General features: G+C 37.8%; 1 protein-coding gene across 9 annotated transcripts in view; it reads left to right on the top strand.

Annotated features, from left to right (window-relative positions):
* CUL4B (cullin 4B) overlaps window positions 1-9,451 on the top strand; it is a 73,050-nt gene extending 63,599 nt beyond the window's left edge. For all 9 annotated transcript variants that reach the window (XM_078362363.1, XM_078362361.1, XM_078362362.1 and 6 more), the window contains 3 exons: window positions 1,779-1,951; window positions 4,105-4,257; window positions 7,187-9,451. In XM_078362363.1, the coding sequence (XP_078218489.1) occupies window positions 1,779-1,951; window positions 4,105-4,257; window positions 7,187-7,282 (422 nt within the window). In that variant the 3' untranslated portion in view covers window positions 7,283-9,451. The remainder of the gene's footprint in view (window positions 1-1,778; window positions 1,952-4,104; window positions 4,258-7,186) is intronic.
* Window positions 9,452-24,262: the final 14,811 nt, after the last annotated feature.

Below are 24,262 nucleotides of genomic sequence, written 5' to 3'. Positions count from 1 at the left end.
TGAGATAGGGTCTCACTCCATCACCCAGGTTGGAGTCCAGTGGTACAGTCATGGCTCAGGCTCAAGTGATTCTCTTGCCTTAGCCTCCCAAGCAGCTGGGACTACAAGTGCGTGCCGCCATGCCTGGCTAATTTTTTAAAACTGTTTTATAGAGACAGGGTCTCACTATATTGCTCAGCCTGGTTCTCGAGCTTCTGGGTTCAAAGGATCTTCCTGCATCAGCTTCCCTAAGTACTGCAATTACAGGCATGAGCCCCTGCACCCAGCCAGAACTTCCCTCCTACCCGCTTCATGGAATCTTGCTCTGTCACCCAGGCTGGAGTGCAGTGGCATCATCTTGGCTCACTGCAACCTCTGCCTCCCAGATTCAAGCCATTCTTTTGCCTCAGCCTCCCAAGTAGCTGGGATTACAGGTCCTCACCACCATGCCCAGATAACTTTTTTTATATATTTAGTAGGGATGGGGTTTTGCCATGTTGACCAGGCTGGTCTTGAACTCCTGACCTCAGGTAATCCACCCACCTTGGCCTCCCAAAGTGCTGGAATTATAGGTGTGAGCCACCGTGCCTGGCCCAGAACTCTTAATTTATATAGGAAAAGGGGGAAATGACACTTGAAATATGTCAAAACCAGTAAGTACTGGCTTGTAATGCTGACTACAAGTGTGTTAAGAATTTGACAAAGCAAGAGATCTCTGTGGACTGGTGCAATTGGGAAAGCTGTCATGAAGAAAGTGGGATCTGAGCTGGGCCTTCAAGTTTGGGTCAGGGAGAAGGCATATACAGCAAGGGGAAATATTTTGAGACAAGATTTGGTAGTAGGAATGGGCACAGTATAGGCCCATGAAGAGCTTAATTGTAGCATAGAATCATAAGAATCATGAAGAGTTTAATTGTAACATGGAGTAGTGAGTTACAAAATTAGGTAAGATGAGTAGGTACTGATTGTGGAGAACCTGATAAATCTAGCAAATGAAACTTACATTGTAGTGTCTCAACTGTGTGGCATGGTGGAAGTAATTATTTGGACGACTTACTGAAATCAATATACAGGACAACTGGAAAAATGAAAGGATTCCAGTTTAGATGGTATTGGGATAATTGAGGCATAAAGTGGAAAGGACTTAGACTTAGAATGAGGCCATGAGAATGGAGAAAACATGTCCCTGGAAGCAGTGGCTAGCTATTATGTTGAGGATGACAGAGAAGGAAAAGTTAAAAGATTATTTCAGGGTTTCCCAACTGAGAAGGTTAGTAGTGTTACCACTGACAATTGGAAAGAGGACACAGTTGTATGGAGAAGATGATGAATCGAAATTTGGATGTAACTACAGTTGGTAGTACAACAGAGAGGTGGAATTGCCCCTTAAACGTGCGGAGAATTTAAGAGAGAAGTGAAATGTCATTTTGGAAGATTTGGTAGTTGCCCACATGGTATGATAATCGACACCTTTAGAAGAGGACTAGGGGCCGGGCGTGGTGGCTCACACCTGTAATCCCAGCACTTTGGGAGGCCAGGTAGGTGGATCACTTGAGCTCAGGAGTTCAAGACCAGCCTGGACAACATGGTGAAACTCCATCTCTTTTTTTTTTTTTTTTTTTTTTAAAAAAAGAAGAGGACTAGGAAAGTCCTAGATAGAATGAAGAAACGTTGATGACAACCTTGGGGAAAAAAGTGAAACAGTTTTAATAGGGGGATGGAGTGGAAGCTCGATTGAGATAGAATGTAGTAGTTGTTCATGCTAGTAACAAATAACTATACCTCTGTTTCTTCTTCAGAGGATGGAGAGTTAAGGAGAACACTGCAGTCTTTAGCCTGTGGCAAAGCTAGAGTTCTGGCGAAAAATCCAAAGGGCAAAGATATCGAAGATGGTGACAAGTTCATTTGTAATGATGATTTCAAACACAAACTTTTCAGGATAAAGATTAATCAAATCCAGATGAAAGAAACGGTATTTCTTTCACTTTCTCCAGTCCTACCACACTGGAATTATACATGTTAATCGCAATAGATAAAGATTTTATAGCTGTAATACTACCAATACCATTAACATTTTCTGTGCCTGTGTTGAGCTAAATATATTTCTGCATTTGATTTTGGGTTTTTGGTGGAGTGGTGGTACAGGATTGGGTTGATATTCAACATGGTTTTATATTCTACCTTGTTTATTTAATATTCAATCTTTAGAATTTTTCCATGACATTAAATAGCTTCAAAAAATGGCAAATGGCTGTGTAATATTTTTACATGGCTTTTACAATTTATTCAAGCACTGTTCATTTTGGGGCAATTAAATTCATGACTTTTTAGTATTATAAATAAAATTGCAAGAAAACTGTTTGAACCTAAATCTTAATCTCTTTGATATATGATAAATTTGAGGAAGTAGATTTTTTGGGTTAAGGGTGTGAACATTTTAGGAGTCTTAGTATATAATGTCATATCATGTTCCAGAATGGCTGGACCAGTTTATACTCTGTCCAGACTATATATTATCCACCAGCACTAAAGATTATATTTTCTTTTTCCAACTTGCTTGGTGAAAAATCTGAATGATTTATTCAGTATTTCTTTGATTAACAGTGAAGGTGGGCCAGGTGCGGTGGTTCGCACCTGTAATTCCAGCCCCTTGGGAAGCCGAGGCAGTCGGTTCACCTGAGGTCAGGAGTTTGAGACCAGCCTGCCCAACGTGGCAAAACCCCGTCTCTACTAAAAATACAAAAATTAGTTGGCCATGGTGGTACATGCCTGTAATCCTAGCTACTGGGGAGGCTGAGGCATGAGAATCACTTGACCCTGGGATATGGAGGTTGCCGTGAGCTGAGATCATACCACTGCACTGCAGCCTGGGTGACAGAGTGACTCTGTTTAAAAAAAAAAAAAAAAAAAAAAAAAACGTGAAGGTGAATATTTTGTTTGTTTTTGCCATTTGAATTTGTGAGATACTTCTATTAATGAAACTAGCTATAGTATTCTGAAACTGATGGTTTCAGTTCCAGTAAAGTTTAATGCAATATTTTTAAAAAAAGTTTTGTTTTGTTTGAGATGGAGTGTCACTCTGTCACCCAGGCTGGAGTGCAGTGGCACAATCTCGGCTCAGTGCAGCCTCTGCCTCCCAGGTTCAAGCGATTCTCCTGCCTCAGCCTCCCAACTAGCTGGGACTACAGGCATGTGCCACCATGCCTGGCTAATTTTTGTATTTTTAGTAGAGATGGGGTTTCGCCATATTGGCCAGGCTGGCCTCAAACTCCTGATCTCATGATCTACCCACCTCGGCTTCCCAAAGTGTTGAGATTACAGGTGTGAGCCATCGTGCCTGGCCGAAAAAAGAAAGTTTTAATGTAGGATAGCAACCACTATCTTCAGACAAGTTCCTGTCTTTTTCACATACACATCAAAGACATGATATTTCCTTAAAGGATTACCATATGCTTTTAGAACATTTATGCTGTACCAGGAAGAAACTGTTGCAAAAAGCTCAAACGGGTTTTTTGGTTTAGTTGCTAAAGATGAACATTTTTACTTTAGCTTCAGGATTGGTAAACCAACTCCTAAATGCCTACATTTCTGTAAGTCTTGAAGGATTGTAAGCACGAATGACATGCATGTCTGATTTACATATTACAAAATAAAAATTAATTTTCAAAGAGTTTGACTTCTAACTAGTTTGCTTAGCCAGTTAGTACCATGCGTTGAGTCAGAGGTCAAACAGAGTTAGTCACTTTATAAACAAGCTACTGTCCTAGAGAAATCTGGTTAACAACCCATTGAAACTGATACACACTTTTAGAAGATATCAAAGATGGAGTAAAAAAAGAAAATGGTAAATTCCGCAACAGCTGTCTCTACTTTAGAAAAGCAATTCAGAGATGATGTTTTTCTATTAACTAGTATTGGCATTACTTCATTGGCATAGGACAATATAATCAGAACAGAAAAAAGTTATGTTTGTAGGTTTTTTTCCCTCTGTCAGTGTCTATAAGACCCCATTTAGATAACTCAGTACCTTTAAAGCAATAACAATGTCATGTCCCTAAAATGCATAATTTATGTAGTCACATTTTGCTTCTGGTATAATTCTTAGGTTTAAAACTTTTTTGTTAGGTTGAAGAACAAGCAAGTACTACAGAAAGAGTATTTCAAGACAGACAGTATCAAATTGATGCTGCAATTGTTCGAATTATGAAGATGAGAAAGACACTTAGCCACAATCTCCTTGTTTCAGAAGTGTACAACCAGTTGAAATTTCCAGTTAAGGTAGGTACTTCCATGTTTTCCTATTGAACACATTATAAATAAAAGTACATAAAATATAAAATTAAAGTATAAATAAAAAATAAAAGTATAAATAAAAAGATAAAATTAGATTTTCAGACACAAATGTTGCAAACAGAGATTAAAACATCATGACCATTTAGAGGGAGAAAAGTTTTAATTTCCCATGTTGATGCCTATGATTTCCAAAAAAAATTTCTTAGCATATGTGAGCAGCAGTGACAAAAGGGGAAAATAACTTATAAAAACTTGGATACCTGAAAGTCTAGCTGCTAAATGAGTCTTTGAAATTTACAGGTTTATTCACTGTATTTCTTTTGAACTTCTTGGTTGGTTTATTTACTTCTTTGCCTCTTGAAATACCGTCGTATTCACAGATTTGGTTATTGTAGATTTAGTTAAATCTTCTGTTTAGATAGCTTACATAAGAAATGATCTATTAAAAACCATACAGATAACTAGTCATCATTAAGCATCTTTTTGAAAAGTGTAGTGGTAGTTCTAGTAAAGTGAAATTCGTTATTAAATGGAAATGTTCCAATATGAATGCCCAATAATAAAGTCACTTAATGTGATGTTGTACTGGCCTATTTTCCAGGTTTTAGGAGGTAGCTAACCAAACCCTTGGATGATAAACATTGGTAGAGTTTGGATAGATCTGCTTTTAGGGTTCTTATGAGCGTTGGACTTCCATAAATCTCTTAACCTTGCTGATCTTGTTTCCTCTTTTGTAAAATGGAGATAATAGTAGTACTTACCTTGTGGGGTTATTGTGAGGTTTAAATGAGATCATGAATGTAAAAATCTTAGCACTGTACTTGTTACATAATAAGCACTCAGTAGCTCTTAGTTCTAATAAGGTAAGCATTTTATTTTCTCCAAACCTAGTATTGCCTCCTCATTACTGCACTTTCACCCTCATGCTCTGCCTAACAATCATTTCACCTCAAGCCAGAGAGATCACTGATGCTAGGGAAATTAGGGGATCACTATAGTTAATATTGTGCTGATATTCTAAGTCTTTCACCATAAGGAGAAAGTCATTTGATTTCCAAACCTTGGGATTGCTAGATAAAATTTTCACTGCTGCATCAGACGGTCTTCCCTCTTTTCCCTTCTTGAACAAGTGGTCATTTTACTTATCCTGAAAAACCTTCTATTAGCAAACAAGATTATATTATATTTACAGGCTAGATACATAAGACATACAGCGGTTGTCATCCAAGAACTTAGAATGCAATCATGAAGATAAAGCTACAAGCTTTCTTGATTACTTTTAAATCTCAAGATACAGAAATCCAAGTCACTTAGATGCATTAAACCAGAAATATGAAGACTATGAGATGCTTCATTTATCAAGCCATTTCATGTAGTAGTCTTTTTTTTTCTTTTTGAAATGGAGTCTTACTCTGTCGGCTCACTGCAACCTCCGCCTCCTGGGTTCAAGCAGTTCTTCTGCCTCAGCCTCCTGAGTAGCTGGGATTACAGGTGTGCACCACCAGGCCTGGCTAATTTTTGTATTTTTAGTAGAGACTTGGTTTCACCATATTGACCAGGCTGGTCTCGAACTCCTGACTTCATGATCCACCTGCCTTGGCCTCCCAGAGTGCTGGGATTACAGAGAGCCACTGTGCTCAGCCAGTTATTCTTTTAAATAGTGATTTTGGTTTTTGTTGTTGTTGTTGTTTTGAGATGGAGTCTTGCTCTGTTGCTCAGGCTGGATTGCAGTGGCGCAATCTCGGCTCACTACAACCTCCACCTCCCAGGTTCAAGCGATTCTCCTGCCTCAGCCTCCCTAGTAGCTGAGACTACAAGTGCGCACCACTGCACCTGGCTACTTTTTGTATTTTTAATAGAGATGGGGCTTCGCCATGTTAGCCAGGCTGGTCTGGAACTCTTGCCCTCAGGTGATTCACCCATCTTAGCCTCCCAAAGTGCTTGGATTACAGGCGTGAACCACCGCACCTGGTCTAAATAGTGATTTCATCAATATATTTTAAATCTTAATTTATGAAAATGAAACCAACTAACTCTTGCCCAAAGTAAAGGTGTCCTTCACAAACTATCTTGACAAAACTAGTATTCTGTGTCCTTAAACTACCATTTAGTCCTCATGTGAAGTTACAATAAATGTAGTCTTTTGTATTTAATCAGGCAAAGGGCAGCTTCTTCTGGGAAGACCTCTTTAAAATAGAAAAGCATAGAAAGTATTGCTTAACAATATGACAAAGGTGTGACAGTTTAATGTGTGTATAGTATATAGTACAGGTTGAACACCCTTAATGTGAAAATCCAAAATCTGAAATGCCCTAAAATTGGAAACTTTTTGAGTGCCAACACGATGCCACAAGTGGAAAATTCCACACTTTACCTCATTTGACAGGTTGCAGTCAAAATTTTGTTTCATGTATAAAAGATATAAAGTTATATCATTAGGCTATTTAAGGTATGTGTGGAACATAAATGAATTTTGTGTTTAGACTTGGATCCCATCTCCAAGGTATCTCACTATATATATGCAAGTATTCCAAAATGAAAAAATCAGGACCAGGCATGGTAGCTCACACCTGTAATCCTAGTACTTTGTGAGGCTGAGGCTAGGGGGATCACTCAAGACCACGAGTTCAAGGTCAGCCTTGGCAACATAGCAAGACCCTGTCTATTAAAAAAATAAAACTACAAAAAAAAATAAATCAAAAACACTTAGGGTGTTAAAGAATCTTCAGTGCATATGACATTTATTAATTTAGTTTACTTTCATGATACTTTTTTCTAAAAAAGGGATTTAAATAACTTTTTTAAAAAGATTAAGTTCATGAGCCAAAATGTTGTCTTTTTAATGGGGTGTTAACTAAATGGACTTGAGCCAATGATAATGAACTTTACATTGAAAGTTTGCCTTCTCTTACAGCCTGCTGATCTTAAGAAGAGAATAGAATCCTTAATAGATCGGGACTACATGGAAAGAGATAAAGAAAATCCAAACCAGTACAACTATATTGCATAAAATGTCGGCCTTGCATTTGGTGTCATACGCAGTAGCCAGTGGATAAACTAACCTGTTGACTCAATATTATTTGACTATTTGACTCCTTTTTTACTACCGTTGACCAAATGAAGCAGTGTAATTAATGGAAATAGTTGAGTGGACTTTTTCTCAGTGGTTAACATGCCCGTTTTAAAGAGTAATACTTACCTTTAAGAAGAATGTTGTTGAACTCTTTGCATGTTATTTAGTATGATGTGCAGAAAACACTTAAGAACGTACCTGGTCTTCATGAGTTCCTCTTTGGAACTGGGAAAGAGATCCCTGTGGCTATTAAAAAGGGGGGAGGGTTCTTATACACCGTTAAATATGAAGCAAAAAGTTTATTTGCTTAAAATGTCATTTAAAGACACTTAAACTGCATGCAAACTTTATTTACTGTACAGAGTTCTGGATGTATTTATCAAAAAGAAAAACCACCCTTGACTTGGTTGTTCACCCATTTTGTGGTTTCCCTTGAAAAGAGAAATGAACCGTCATAGCTATTGATATTTTACTAGGTAATGTTCTGTCACACTGAAAGGGATGTTTTTTAAAAAGAAAAATTATTTGGAAACAAGTTTTCAAGTAGGGGGACAGTTGCTTATGTAATATCTTGTTTATTCACATCCTAAAAATTTCCATTTATGAGTATGGGATGTGTATATATGGCTTAGCCCTGAGTTTACTGTGCTGATTAACACATACTTATAAAAATAGCTAAAATAGAAAATTAATGATCAGTTGTACTAGAGGAACGTCATAGAAGAGAAAAAATCCAACTCTTTCTTTATATTAAAAATGAATACAATAAGAAAATTGCAAAAGAGACCAAAATGAACGTGTTTTGTAAACTGTTACAGGAGCAAAACCTTGTCAACTAGTTTTCAACATATTTTAGACTTTAAATGTTGTTAGGACAGTTTTGTTTCAACTTGGACCAACTGTAGATTGTTACAGGCTTCCTAGGATTGAGCATTCTATTTTCTCTACCAAAGTTTTTTTTGAAACATCCCAACTCTTCTCTTTGTTTGATAAATAAGCCTTTCTTGTCATCCTCATTTTAACTTCCTAAAACCCTAGACATAGGGAGGTAAAGGTCCTCCCTCATTTTTCCCACACAGCCTCTGTTGGGGAATTTGACATTCTGTGTCATGCTGGTCTTCCTTTCAAAATTGCTTGAAGTTGAGTTCTCTTAGCCATTGGACACCTGCTTTTCAGGAAAATGTCCCAGGATTGTTTATATATACAAAATGGCAAAAGTACTGTTTTTCAAATTGATAATTTGAGCAAAAGGCTTCCCTTTACCATCAGTGTTTTATTGTTTATGTTTTGCTTCCTGCTATTTCCTTGAAGCATTGAAGGGAGGAGAAGCAGAAAATTTTGGTTTTGTTTTTTAAAAATCAGAACTACTTAATGCTTTTTGCCACAGCATATTACCTTGCCTGTTGGAGCCGTTAGGAAGATTATCTATGTCCTGATATTCAACCTGAGGAGATTTTTGAATCTTGAATCTTATGTCTACTGTTGATTGTTTTCTTGACTTCTCGAAGACCTGTGGCCAAGTATTTTTGAAAGTTGCCTATTTCTTTCTAATTGCATCAACTTGCACACTGGTATCTAACTATATGTGGTATTCAGAACTTATAATTCTTATTGAGCAGCCATTGCCTGTATTTTCTCAGCTCCTCCCTGATTTCTTTATATGAGCTCAGCTGACAAGCAAATGCAGCTATTTTGTTTGCCATCTCTTCATACCGGACCATCAACAACAGTGTTCTAACATCCCTGATGGTCTCTGAGATGTAGACTATTACACAAGATTTGAGTTATTCTTAAGCAACTTTTAGATAGAGTTGGTCCTGTTACAAGGAAACTCTTGATGTCTCATTTTTGTTATCTTGAAAGCAGGTCTCCTCCCTGAAGCTTTTAAGTTTTTGAAAACTTGATGCTGTTTTAGCTGAAAAATTAGCAAGACTGTTAAAAAAACAAGTTGATGGGAGCTGTTTAAGAAACTGAAAAGTAATAGCAAACTACATTGGATAATTGTGATTTTCAGTTGTTGTTCTGTATCAGTTGAATTTTTGTGCTCTTTTCCCTGTGTATGTGGTGGTTCTATTTTTCTCCAATAAAACTTTTATTTAAAAAAAAGTTTCTAGAGATCTTTAAAATTCAAGTATTGTAAGAAAGTTATAAAACCACAGGATTTAAAACCTTCCTAGCAACTTCTAATGAACTCACATTTGTCAATTTTGTTATTTTTAAACTTTTTAAAATTTTGCAATTGTTTTGTGGTGATACTATAAGAGTATGGGGAGGGTATGGTTAATAAGATGAGGAACATTCCCAGGAATCCTCAAGGTGAATAATTATTCATGAACATCATTGTAGAAAATGTAAATACAACTATAAACGTGGCTTCATTCAAATCCTCAATGTCAAATTGTTTCATAAAGTCAGTATGAAATGAGTCTAGATTCGAGTTCAGGGGAGAAGAAAAAATTACTCTTATTTTATTATGGCATTTGATCTTCCTTTTCTGTTAATACTTTTTTGAGTTCTGGGCCAAATACTCATAGTAAGATTTTTCAGAGTTTTTGAGCCCAGTTCCTGAGTCTGCTTGAATAGTCTTAACATGATGTTTAGCCACACTCTTGAAATTTTTGCTGTGTACATGAGTGTACAGTTCAGAAAAACAGCTTATTTAGGCATCTGTATCTAAAGATTTGAGAAGTTTGTTTTTTAATCTTGATGAAATTTTTTAAAATTAGCTGGTTTTTGTTTTCATGACCACTCTGTTTAATGCTGTGAATGGCAGGAGTGTTGTAAGCATGTTCTGTTCTCTTATTTACATAAAATTGCCAAAACAAATCGTTAATTGAAAAGAGCAGTACTAATGAAAATTTGCAGTTATGCTTTGTAAAGTGATATCTTGTTAATGCTTCATTAATGAATATTTTTCAGTGTCCTACAAAAAAAACTTGTCTTACATTTGAATAGTGAAGTTTGTTCGCCTGTAAACACTTGATCAAATCAAACACTTTTCTCAATTATTTTCCTTTTTCCCCTTTCCTCCTTTATAAAAAAGGATATTTCTTCTTTTGAATGGACACATAGTGTACCTTTATGTTTAACAATCCTTAGAAGTTATCTCTAGCATAGTGGAAAAAACCCTAACCTTTCTTTTGTAAAACCCTTTCTATTTGATGTAGAATGTAAGAATGTGTTGCATTGGCACGTTAGAACTTAATAGTTTTGTCAGCTATAACGACACAGATCCTCATTTATTCTCAGATTTCAAAACTGTTTAAGTTTTTTATTGTGGTAAAGTACACATAAAATTTACCATTCTAACCATGATAAAGTGTTCAATTCTGACAGTACATTGACAGTATGCAACCACCATTATGTAGTTCCAGAAGTTTCATAAACTCTAAAGGAAACTCAGTACTGTTAAGCAGTCATTTACCATTCCCCCTTTTCACCCAGCCTCTGGAAAGCATCGCTTTCTGTCTCTCTGGATTTGCCTATTCTGGGTATTTCCTGTCAATGGAATCATGTGACTTTTTGTATCTGTTTTCTTTCACTTAACATGTTTTCAAGGTTCCTCCATGTCATATGTCTTGTACTTCATTCCTTTTTATGGCTGAATAGTAGCATGTATATACAATATCTTGTTTATCCATTCATCAGTTGTTGGACATTTGGATAGTTTCCACCTTCTGGCTATTGTACATAATGGTGCCATGAAGATTTGTGTACTATTATCTGTTGAGGTCCCTATTTTTAAATCTTTTGGGAATATAAGAGTGAAACTGATGGGTTATATGGTAGTTCTGTGCTTAACTTATCAATGAACCATTAAACTTTTCCACAACAGCTACACCATTTTCTATTCCCACCAGCAATGTGTGAGGTTTCCAAATCTTCAATACTTGCTGTTTTCTGGTTTTCCGGTATTACAATCATCTTAGTGTGAAGTGGTAGTTCATTGTGATTTTGAATCTCATTTCTTTAATGACTAATAATGCTGACCATCTTTTCATGTGCTTATTTGGCCATTTGTACATTTTCTTTGGAGAAATGTCTATTCACATTTTTTGGCTTTTTAAAATAGGTTGGGTTGTCTTTTTGTTGAGTTATAAAAATTATTTTAATATTCAGGATATTAAATAATTTGCTAATATCTTCTCCAGTTCTGTGAATTGCCTTCTTACTGGGTGGTGATGTTTGCACATAAGTTTTTAATTTTAATGAAGTCCAGTTAGTCTGTTTTTTCTCTGTTGCTTGTGCTTTTGGTGTCATTTTTTTTTTTTTCACTTATAAGCTCTCTACATGTCATGGTGTCATATTTAAGAAACCATTGCCAAATCAATGCTCATGGTTTACTTCTGTGTTTTCTTATAAGAGTTTTACAGTTTTATTTCTTATGTTTAGGTCTTTGATCTCGAGTTCGTTTCTGTATATGATATGAAGTAAATGTTTAACTTTATTTTTGCATGTGGTTATCCAGTTATCACAGCACCATTTGTCAAAGAGACTATTCTTTCTCCCATTGAATGATCTTATCAACCCTTGTTGAAGATCAGTTGACCATAGCTGTGTGGGTTTATTTCTTAAGTCTATTCCATTCTTCTTATATATTAATCTTACACTGGTACTACACTTACACTGGTACTACACTGGTACTGTTTTGATTACTGCAGCTTTTTAGTAAATTTTGGAATCAGAAAATGTGAGTATTTCACCTTTCCGCTTTTTCAAGATTGTTTTAACTGTTTGGGTGCCTTACATATAATTCCACATGGATTTTAAAATCAGCTTTTCCATTTCTGCAAAAAAAGCAATTGGGATTTTGATAGGGATTTTATTGAACCTGTATATCACTTTGGGGAGTATTGTCATCTTAACAATATGAAGTCTTCTAATCCATGAACAAAAGATGCCTTTCTCTTTTTAGGTCTTTAAACTTTTTTTTTCAGTAAAGTCTTATACATGTCAGTGTACTTTTCTTGTATCTCCCTAGTTAAATATACTCCTAAATATTTTGTTCTTTTTGGTGCTACCATAAATGTGATTGTTTTCTGAATTTACTTTTCATGCTGTTCACTGCCAGTGTATACAACCGTATACAACTGATTTTTGCATGTTGATCTTGTATCTTGCATTTTTGCTGGATTTATTAGCCTGTAAGAATTTTTACGGATTTTTAAGGAGTTTCTATTTATCTTTGCCATCTACAGTTTACTTCTTCCTTCCATTTTGAGTGCCTTGGATTTCTTGCCTAATTTCTCTGACTGGAGATTTCAACAATGTTAAATACAAGTAGCTAAAGTGAGCATCCTTGACTTGTTCTTGTTCTTGGGTGGGAAGCTATCAGTCTTTCACCATTGAGTATGATGTCACCTGTGGGTGTTTTATAAATGCCCTCTTTCTTACTGAGGAAGTTTTCCTTCTCTTTTATTTAGTATTTTAGAGATGGAGTCTCACCCAGACTAGCCTGCTATGGCACAATCATGGCTCACTGAATCCCCTACCTCATGGGCTTAAGCATTCCTCCCAAGTAGCTAGGACTACAGGCACCTGCCACCACACCTGGCTAATAAATGTTTTATACATAGAAAGAGAGACAGGGGTCTCACTGTGTTGCCCAGACTGGTCTCAAACTCCTGGTGTCAACTGACCGGCTGCCTTGGTCTCCCAAATTGCTGGGACTACAGGAGTGAGCCACTGTGCCCGGCCCAAAGTTTTCTTTCATTCTTAGCTTTCTGAGTGTTTTCATCATTAAAGGGTGTTGAACTTTGTCAAATGCTTTTTCTGTATCAATTGAGATGATCATGTGGCTTATTTCCTTCATTCTATTCATGTGGTGTAGTACATTGATTTGTTTCCATATGTGAATCACCTTCGCATTCTTGGCATAAATCCCATTTGGTCATGTTGTATAATCCTTTTGATACATTGTTGGATTTGATTTGCTAGTATTTGAATATTTTTGCATCTATATTCATGAGGAATATTGATCTGTACTATTCTTACAGTATTTTTGTCCAGCTTTGATAGCTGGTTAATGCTAGCATTATGCAATGAACTATCAAGCATTTGCCCTTCTGTTTTCTGGCAGACTTTGAGAAGAATTGGTGTTCATTCTTCTTTGACAGAATTCGCCAGTATGAAAGTCAGAGGATGGGGGGAAAAAAAGAATTGACTAGTGAAGCTCTCCAGTCCTAGGCTGTTCTTTTGGGGGGATGTTTTAAATTATTTAATATCTTACAGGTCTGTTCAGATTTTCTATTTCTTTTTGCATCAGTTTTAGGTCATGTGTATATTTCTAGGAATTTGTTCTTTTTTTTTTTTTTTTTTTTTTTTTCAGACGGCGTTTCAGTCTTGTTGCCCAGGCTGGAGTGTAGTGGCGTAATCTCAGCTCACTGCAACCTCTGCCTTCCAGGTTCAAGCAATTCCTGCCTCAGCCTCCAGAGTAGCTGGGACTACAGGTGGGCACCACCATGCCAGGCTAATTTTTGTATTTTTAGTAGAGACAGGGTTTCACCATATTGGCCAAGATGTTCTCAATCTCCTGACCTTATGATCCACCTGCCTTGATTTTATCTTAGCTATCTAATTTGCTGGCATACAATTGTTGATAGCATTCCTCTTTTTTTTTTTTTTGATACAGGGTCTCATCTTTCACCCAGGCTGGAGTGCAGGGGCACAACCATAGCTACTGCAGCCTAGATCTCCCAGACTCAGGCAATCCTCCTACCTCAGCCTCCCAGGTAGCTAGGATCACAGGCATTCACCACCACACCTACCTAGTTTTTAAAAAAAAATTTGTAGAGATGGGGTCTTGCTGTGTTGGTCTCAAACTCTTAGGTTTAAGCAATCCTCTCTCACCTTGGCCTCCCGACATGCTGGTATTATAGACATGAGCCATTGTGCCCAGCCGCATAGCAATCTTTTATCATCCTTTTTAATTGTGAGGTCACTTTTATTTCTGATTTTAGTAACTTGAGTCTATTCTATGTTATTCTTTTTTTTTAAAAAAAAAAAACAGGGTAGCGCTCTGTTGCCCAGACTCAAGTGCAGTGGCACAGTCACAGCTTACTGCAGCCTCAAACTCTTGGGCTCAAGTGATCTTCCTGAGTAGCTGGGACTACAGGCGCATGCCACCATACCCAGCTAATTTTTAAAAATTTTTTTGTAGGGATTGGGTTTCTGTATGTTGCCCAGGCCAGTCTCGAACTCCTGGCCTCAAGCAATCTTTCCACCTTGGTCTTCTGAAGTGCTGGGATTACAGGCATGAGCCACCATACCTGGTCTATTATTGATTTCTAATTTTACTCCATGTGGCCAGGGAAGATGTGTATGATTTCAGTCTTGTTAAATTTATTGAGAGTTGTGTGCCTAACATGGTCTGTCCTGGAGAATGTTTCATGTGGAGTTGAGAAGAATGTATATTCTGCTGTTTTGTATGGAATGTTCTGTATATGTCTACTGAGCCAAGTAGGTTTGTAGTGTTGTTCAGTTTTTCTGTTTCCTTATTGATCTGTCTAGTTCTATCCATTATTGAAAGTGGGATATTGAAGTCTTCAATATTATTGTAGAACTGCCTATTTCTCCCTTCAATTCTACCAGTTTTTACTTCATATATAGTGGGACTGTTAGGTGTGTCTATGTTTATGATTATTAATATCTTATTGATGTATTGACCACTATATCAATATATATTATTGTTCTTTGTCTCTTGTAACAATACATATTTTTACTTAAAGTTCTATTTTATCTGACATTAGTGGAGCAACCCTAGCCCTCTTTTGGTTTGCTTGCAATGTCTTTTTCCATCCTTTCTTTCAACTTGTTTGAATCTAGAACCTGAAGTGAGTCTCTTGTCGACAGTCTATAATTAGATCTTGGTTTTAAATCCATTTTACCAATCCCTGACTTCTGAAATTGGAGAGTTTAATTATTTTACATCTAAAATAATTACTGATATGGAAGGGCTTCTGTCATTTTGCTATTTGTTTTCTATATATCATCTTTTTTGTTTCTTAATGGCTTTATTACTGCCATCTTTTGTGTGTGTTTCTTTTTAAATTCATGGGTTTTTTTGTTTTACTGCTGTGTTTGATTTATATGAAGTAATGGATACTGCATTTTTACTTGTACATTTATTCTTAGGTCGAATTTAATTTTATCATAAACATCTGGTAGAAATAACATAGGCTTATTTGACTAGTAATCTCAGATAGAATAAAAGTTGTGTGTCTGCATTATATTTAATGCTGATGCCGACAACCCTGAAGGCATTTTTTGTAACTAAACCAACAATATTTACTAAAGATTCCTAGTCAAGTGAACTTGAAAACATTTGGGTTAGTTCTTCTGTTTTCTGAAAAAATACACACTTTATGTCAGTTTCTCTTTTTTTTTCTTCTGTCCTTTTGTTTGATTTTGGAGACAAGTTCTCACTCTGTCACCCAGGCTGGAGTGCAATGGCACAATCTTGGCTCACTGCGACCTCCGCCTCCCGGACTCAAGCAATTCTCCTACCTCAGCCTCCTGAATAGCTGGGACCACAGGCGTGTGCCACGGCACCCGGCTAATTTTTGTATTTTTTGTAGAGATGGGGTTTGCCACGTTGCCCAGCCTAGTCTTGAGCTCCTGAGCTCAGGTAATCTGTCCACCTCGGCCTCCCAAAGTGCTGGGATTACATACAGGCTCGAGCCACTGTGCCCAGCCACTTATTATTATTATTATTATTATTATTATTATTATTATTTTGAGACATAGTCTCTGTTGCCTATACTAGAGTGCAGTAGTAGGATCATAGCTCACTGCAGCCTGGAACTCCTGGACTCAAGCAACTCTCATGTCTTGGCCTCCTAAATAGGACTACATGCACCAACCACCATGGCTAGCTAATCTTTACATTTTCTTTTGTAGAGACAAGAGTCTCGTTATGTTGCTGAGGCTGACCTTATGCAATCCTGTTTCGCCTCCCAAAGTTCTAAGATTACAAGCCTAAGCACCACACCCAGCCAAGTTTATTTTTCTTAAAGCCAGTGAAATTGAGCTTGTTTACAAACGAATTTAGGTAATACCATGGGGATAGAAAAATGTCACATGTGCATAGACATACACAAACATACAGATACAAACAGGTTTTACAGCTTTCATTTAAAAATTTTAGCCATGTGTCAGGTACAGTAAGATAAAACTCGCTAGTTTGTAAAAGAATAGCTGGATCTAAATTGTGTTTCTGGCAGAGAGAATAAGTTAAGGTTACCTATTCAGATGGCTAAAGATTTTTACAATTATCTGTGGAAAAGACAAGATTTTCATTTGCCCAGTTTCCAAATAGCTCCTTTTTTTCCCTTCAGGTGAGAGTCATCTTGAGATTTTCATTTCAAAAGAGATAGCCCTCAGGCCCTAGAGAAGAAATTTTATATCTCAAAGGCACAGAGAAAGGATGAAAGTTCTCTCCTAGGAGTTTTGTATATTTGCCTATTTTCAGGTCACTCTTAAGAAGCTGCAGACTGAAATGTAGATGACTGAGGAGACATCTAGTGGTTGTCTATCTCCAAAGCCCATCGGAGTGGATGAAATGTCCAGTCTATTTCTAACTAGCCTTTCTATTCAGCCTCAGGTAATTGCTTCTGGAGGTCCCTAAGTCCCTTGAGAGCCAGACTTCTACAGTTCAAGACTAAGGGGCTGGAGTGGGAAGGTAAAAAGTCTGGCAGTGGTAGACAGAGGGACAGAGGAGGTAGGAGCTTGGAAGGGGAACAGATAATGGTTCAAAGGAACCGAATTAAAGATCGAAAGTGGCAGAAGGTGGAGCTGAAGCAATGGGGAAGTAGAGGTCTCAGAACCAGTTTGGGGAGATCTTTCAAGAAGGCAGTGAAGTTTCAAGTTACTTGCAAAATTGTGTCAACAAAAAGAAGGTGGCCAGAGTCAGCAGAGCATATAGTCCGCAGGATTTTGAGAAAGGAATTTTAGTTGACTGAGGTTTCCATGGGGGGAGCAGGATCAAAAAGAATAGAGAATACTCCTGGCGTAATTGAACTCTTTTTTTTTCTTTTTCTTTTAAACCAAAGTTGTAACCATGATAGGTTTCTTGCCCAATGTACACACAAGTTGATATGCTGAGATGCTGGGTTACAGCAGAGAAGGAGGGGTTTTTGTTTGTTTGTTTTGGGAATGGAGTCTCACTCACTCTGTTGCCCAGGCTGGAGTGCAGTAGCACAATCTTGGCTTACTACAGCTTGTGCCTCCCAGCTTCAAGCGATTCTCCTGCCTCAGCCTCCCATGTAGCTGGGATTACAGGCCTGCGCCACCACGCCCGGCTAATTTTTGTATTTTTAGTAGAGGCGGGGTATCGCCATGTTGTTTCAGTCTCAAACTCCTGACCTCAAGTGATCCGCCCACCTTGGCCTCCCAAAGTGCTGGGATTATAAGCGTGAGCCACTGTGCCCGGCTGAGAAAGAGGATTAGTGGTAGGATAACCAAAAAAAGAAATGGGAGAAAACCTCAAGTCTGTCTCCCTGAGGAATTTCAGGTTAGGGTTTTAAAGAGTTTTGGAGTGAGTGGGCCAAAGTGTGGAGATTGTTGATTGGTTGAAGAGTGCAGGGTGAAGTCATAGGACACAGAGATGGAGAAACTATTCTTGGCCAGGCTCACGCCTATAATCCCAATCCTCAAGGTGTGAGGATTGCTTGAGGGCAGGAGTTCAAGACTAGCCTAGCTAACATAGGGAGAGTCCATCTCTATTAAAAAAACTGTACAAATTAGCTGGGTGTGGTGGTATGCATCTGTAGCCCCAGCTAATAAGGAAGCTGAGGCTGGAAGATAACTTGAGCCCAAGAGTTTGAGGCTTTAGTGAGCTATGAGCATGCCACTTCACTCCAGCCTCGGTGACAGAGCAAGACCCTATCTTAAAAAAAAGAAAAAGAAAAAGAAAGTATATTCTTATGCTGATTTGGTTCTTGTCTGAGGGTCTTGAAACTGGTTGCCTTCAGCCTTTCCACTGGAATTCAGGATCTGAAAAATATCTTAAGTAGTCCTTAAACAAAAGCCTTATGATTGCAGTGTCAGAGAACCTATCTGTACGAAAAATGTAAATGCAAATAGCCAGTATCTAGTACTACATGACTTTCAGCAAGAGGAAAGTGGGCCAAAGGGCAGCCTGAATAATTTTTAATTATGGGGAGAGAGATCCAAGATGGTTGATTACTAGCAGCTCCGGATTGTAGCTCCCAGTGAAAATGCAGAGAACGACAGGACGCCACACTTTCAGTCGAATTTTTGTTGCTCACGGACCAGGAGATTCTCAGTGGAGGAGCCCCACGGGTCGCCAGCATGACTCTTGTGGCCAGCGTGGCAGTTCTTGGTGCAGAGTAAACGGGACTGGCTCCCCTTTTGGTCGACGTTTGGAGCTCTGGGAAGGCAGAGTCACCTATTCAGCTGATTGAAAAAGGGACTCAAAAGGAAGCCAGACCGGAAATTCCCGGGCACAAAAGCACCACAAATCTTAACACTGCCGTTTTAGCCGGCACAGTGGGTTGCTCAGATTCCAGCGCTGGGAATCAACAAGTTGGATGTCCACTCAGAGACCTAATTAGGAAGTCGGTAATTACAAAGGTGGATAAATTTACAATGATGGGAAGAAACCAGCGTAAAAAGCCTGAGAATACCCAAAATCAGAACGCTTCTCCCTCTTCAGGGTATCACAGTTCCTCATCAACAAGGGAACAAGGCCTGATGGAGAACGAGTGCGTTCCAATAACAGAATTAGGCTTCAGAAGGTGGATAATAAGAAACTTCTGTGAGTTAAAAGAACATGTTCTAGCCCAATGTAAAGAAACTAAGAACCTTGAAAAAAGGTTTGATGAAATCCTAATGAGAATAGACAATCTAGAGAGGAATATAAGTGAATTAATGGAACTGAAGAATACAATATGAGAACTCCTCAAAGTATGCACAGGTTTTAACAGTTGAATTGATCAAGCAGAAGAAAATATATCAGAGGTCGAAGACCAACTCAATGAAATGAAATGAGAAGACAAGATTAGAGAAGGAAGAGTAAAAAGGAATGAGCAGAGTCTCCAAGAAATACGGGACTATGTGAAAAGACCTAATTTACATTTGATAGGTGTACCTGAATGTCATGAAGAGAATGAATCTAAGCTGGAAAATATTCTTCAGGATATTATTCAGGAAAACTTTCCTAACCTAGTAAGGCAATGCTCAACTCCAGGTAATACAGAGAACACCACAAAGATATTCCTCAAGTAGAGCAACCCCAAGACACATAATTGCTAGAGTCACCAGGGTTGTGAAATAAAGGAGAAAATTCTAAGGGCAGCTAGAGAGAAAGGTCAGGCTACCCATAAAGGGAAGCCTATCAGACTCACAGCAGATCTCTCAGCTGAAACCCTACAAACTAGAAGAGAGTGGGGGTCAATATTCAATATCCTCAAAGAAAAGAATTTTCAACCCAGAATCTCATATTCAGCCAAATTAAGCTTCATAAATAAAGGAAAAATAAAATTTTTCATGAACAAGTAAGCACTCAGATTTCATCACCACCAGGCCTGCTTTACAAGAGCTTCTGAAAGAAGCAGTATACACAGAAAGGAACAACCAGTATCAGTCATCCCAAAAACTTACCAAAAGGTAAAGAGTATCTCCATAATGAGGAATCTATGTCAACTAACAGGCAAAATAGCCAGCTAGCATTAAACGACAATATTAAACTCACAAATATCAATATTAATCCTAAAGTTAAATGTATTAAATGCCCCAATCAAAGACACAGGCAAATTTAATAAAAAGTCAAAACCCATTGGTACACTGTATCCAGATCCATCTCATAAGCAAGGACACACAAAGACTCAAAACAAAGGGTTGGTGGAAGACTTACCAATCAAATGGAGAGAAAAAAAAAAACCCAGGAGTTGTAATTTTCGTCTCTGACAAAATAGACTTTAATAGTAACAAAGACTAAAAGAAACAAAGAAGGACATTACATAATGGTAAGAGGATCAATGCAACAACAGAAGTCAATGATCATAAATATATATGCACCCAATATAGGAACACCCAGCTACATAAGACAAGTTCTTAATGACTTATAAAGAGACTTGGACTCCTTCATAATAATAGCGTGAGACTTTGACACTACATTGTTAGTATTCGATGGATCAACGAGATAGAAAATTAACAGGGACATCTGTGATTTGAACTCAGACCTCGAACAAGTAAACTCAGTGAATATTTATAGAATTCTTCACCTCAGGTCCACAGAACATACATTTTTTTCAGCATCACATTACACCTATTTTGAAAGTGACCACATAATTGGAAGTAAATCACTCTTCAGCATTTGCATAGCATTTCACAGACTTAAATGAAATATTGGTTGGCTGTTTATTATTTTCTTCCCTTATTCCTTACTGTCTCTGCTGTTAAGCACAGCTATCGGCATAAAAGAGGTTTTTAATACCTATTTTTAGATTGCATTTCAGCCTAGGCAATAGAGCAAGACTCCTGTTCTTTCTCTCCCTTTGTCTTTCTGTTTCTTTCTTTTTTTTAAAAAAAAAAAAGGTTGTTTGTTGATGACATCAATGTCTTTGAAGTATCAGAGCAAGTTTATGCTTCCAAAGCATTATCAATAAAAAAAAATTTTTTAATTATAACTATTTCTGTCCAGAACCTAACATGCAATTTTTGTCACCCCTCTGGGGACAATTTCAAAGATATATTTATCAAGTGACTTGACCAAAACCAATAAGCCCTTAATGGCTTAACTGTTGTCGCAAGAGGTGTCTCCATAGAGGGTACAAAGATACAGTCCTCCCAAGATGTGGAGCCACTCCCAGAGATAGCCAAAAGAGAATCCTCTGAGAGCTGGCAACAGTTGGTAGGACCCTAGCTACAAGCAGGATACAACCCCCATTTCTGTCCAGCCATATTATTGGGGGCTGCCAACCTTTTAGTTGGCTGCCTGCAAACACAGGCTTGATAACCTGTGTGATCAGACAGGTAGAAAGCCAAGCTAAGCTTTCAGGAAACAAGATGAGACCAACAGGAAAGCAAAAGCTGTCTCTGAGAGGGAAGGGATCAAGCCAGAGTAATAATCCAAAAAATCAATTTGTACAGATGTTTTTCTCCTGCTAATCAAAAGTTAGAAAGTAAGGAACAAGGAAAAGTGTTTGCCTTCCTCTTCTCTACTAGGTCCTGCAGACAGATCCAGGAGAGTTGACTTTGGTAACCCTTAGCCAGTTTCTATCAGTTTTCTCCCAGGATCTCGTTGGCAGGTTCCAGAGTGAGCAGGGTACTCCAGAGATCCTATCCTTATTGCCAGAATCTCTAGGGGAGGAAAGATACTTTTCTCTCTGTTCTTCATACTTTCTAGTTGTGGTGGACTCCTGTAACAAAAGATGGACTCACAAGAGAAAATGCTTAATAGCTTGTACAGTGGTCCCCCTTATCTGAGGAGAGTGTGTTCCAAGAACCCTGGGGCATGCCTGAAACCACAGGTAGTACTAGACCCTATATATACATGTTTTTCTATAAATACACACATATACTTCATTTATAAATTAGACACAGTAAGAAATTAACAACAACAATAAAATACAACAATTGTTACAATTTGCCAGCATCACTACTCTTGTACTTTGGGGCCATTATTAAGTAAAACAAAGGTTACTTGAACAGAAGCACTTCAGTACTACAACGGTTGATCTGATAACCAAGATGGCTACTAAGTAACGGGTGGTGTATACAGCATGGATCTGCTGGACAAAGGAATGATTTGCATCTTGGGTGGGATGGAGCAGAATGGCATGAGATTTCATCATACTATTCAGAATGGCACGCAATTTGAAACTTATGACTTGTTTCTGGAATTTTCCATGTAATATTCTTGTACCATGGTTGACCACAGGTAACTGTACCCAGGGAAAACAAAACTGCAGATAAGTGGGGACGATTGTATACCTCATGTATACATGGGAGATAACCATGGAAGGATGAGTAAATCTCCCCTTCTGTTGTGTTGATTGATTTTTTTTGTAGTATACCATTTTGATTCTCTTCTCATTTCCTTTTATGTGTATTTTGTTTAATAGAGGCAAGGTATCACTGTGTTGCCCAGGCTGGCCTAGAGCTCCTGGGTTCAAGTGATCCTCCCTTCTCAGCCTCCTGAGTAGCTGAGAGTATAGGTGCATGCCACCTCACCTGGCTTCTTTTCATATGTATCTTTTAGGGGTTTTTTTCTTAGTGGTTAACCTGGGGGTTATGATGGGCATCTTAAGTTTACAGCAAACTAGTATGTACTAATACTAACCTAGCTTCAATAGTACAGTATATACAAAAACTGCTTCTATACAGCTCTACCTCTTCTAATGTAGTTATTGTCTCAGAGTACATCTTTATACATTGTGTGCCTATTTAGAGATGAAATCTTTCTCATATTTCTTAGTCTGAAATAGCCAATGAGACATTCTTAAGTTGAAAGCAATATAAATATCAGAGTGAGTTGCTTTTAGGTATTCAATTGTTTTGTGGTAATATAAAAATCCCTTCTGTGCATAAACGCATTTTCTTTTCATTTTCTATATGTCAGAAGTTTGTTTTTTTGGTTTTTGTTTTTGAAACAGTTTCACTCTTTCGCCCAGGCTGGAGTGATGTGGCACGATCTTGGTGCACCGCAACCTCTGATTACTGGGTTCAAGCTATTCTCCTGTCTCAGTCACCTCAGTAGCTGGGAATACAGGCATGCGTCACCATGCCCGGCTAATTTTTGTATTTTTAGTAGAGACAAAGTTTCACCATGTTGATCAGTATAGTCTCAAACTCCTGACCTCAAGTGATCTGGCCACCTTGGCCTCCCAAAGTGCTGGAATTATAGGCTTGAGCCACCGCACCCGGCCTATATGTCAGAAGTCTTTATTTTTAACAATTGGCAGATAGTAAGAAATTTTTATTAAGTACAAAGACATTTTTCGTTTGGTTGTTGATTTGTTTAAATCATTGGTCTGTGAATATCTTGTAAAAGCATTTTTAAAAGTGGTCATAAGAGTCTTCATAATGGTTAACATTATACCTAAAAGGGCAGTATGGAATTTGCCGGATTTTTAAAAGATAACACAAGTGAGAAGCAAGGACAGATTTTCTTACAATCAGGCCTACATAATGAATTACACTTTTGTCCTAAGACACAAGCACCAATTCAGACTGTGGAGTTAGCATCTTTCAAAGGTTTATTTCTAATTCCTCTTTGAGTTAAGGATTATCAGAAAGAGAGATAACTGTATGCACATTTTCCTCTATCTTCCAAACATTGAATTTTTAACACAATTTATATAATGTTCAGGAATTTCAAGTATCCTACTTAATCAATATGGTTTTGCATGTGATTGTTTTAAGAGGAAATTAGATATAAACAAGTCAAATGTTTTAACCAAAGGTAAGAGTAATATGAAAACTTCAAGCCTCTTTGAATGCATGAGGCTTATATTAGCCTTTTCACCCTACTGTTATGTAGGAATTAATAAATGGAGGGTCACTTTTTGCAATTAAAGGGAACGAGAAAATATTATTTCAAACCAGCATATATAATTCCTACCTAAAACAGATCATTAGATTCTGTCATCTGGGAATGAGTATTTTGGGGATATCAGGCTCTAGTATAACACTAAAACATTCTGCTAATTTAATTTCCAATTTATATTCTAAAGCACGCCATTAAAATGTGCTTATTATTATTATTATTATTTGAGACAGAGTATTGCTCTGTCACCCAGGCTGGAGTGGAGTGGCACAATCTCGGCTCACTGCAACATCTGCCTCCTGAGTTGAAGTGATTCTCCTGCCTCAGCCTCCTGAGTAGCTGGGATTACAGGTCCCTGCCACCATGCCTCACTGATTTTTGTGTTTTTAGTAGAGACAGGGTTTCAC

The sequence above is a fragment of the Callithrix jacchus genome, chromosome X (genome assembly GCF_049354715.1).
Source record: "Callithrix jacchus isolate 240 chromosome X, calJac240_pri, whole genome shotgun sequence".
Taxonomy (NCBI): domain Eukaryota; kingdom Metazoa; phylum Chordata; class Mammalia; order Primates; family Cebidae; genus Callithrix; species Callithrix jacchus.
The sequence above is the reverse complement of the archived record's forward strand: the minus strand, read 5'-3'. Positions and strand labels throughout refer to the sequence as shown.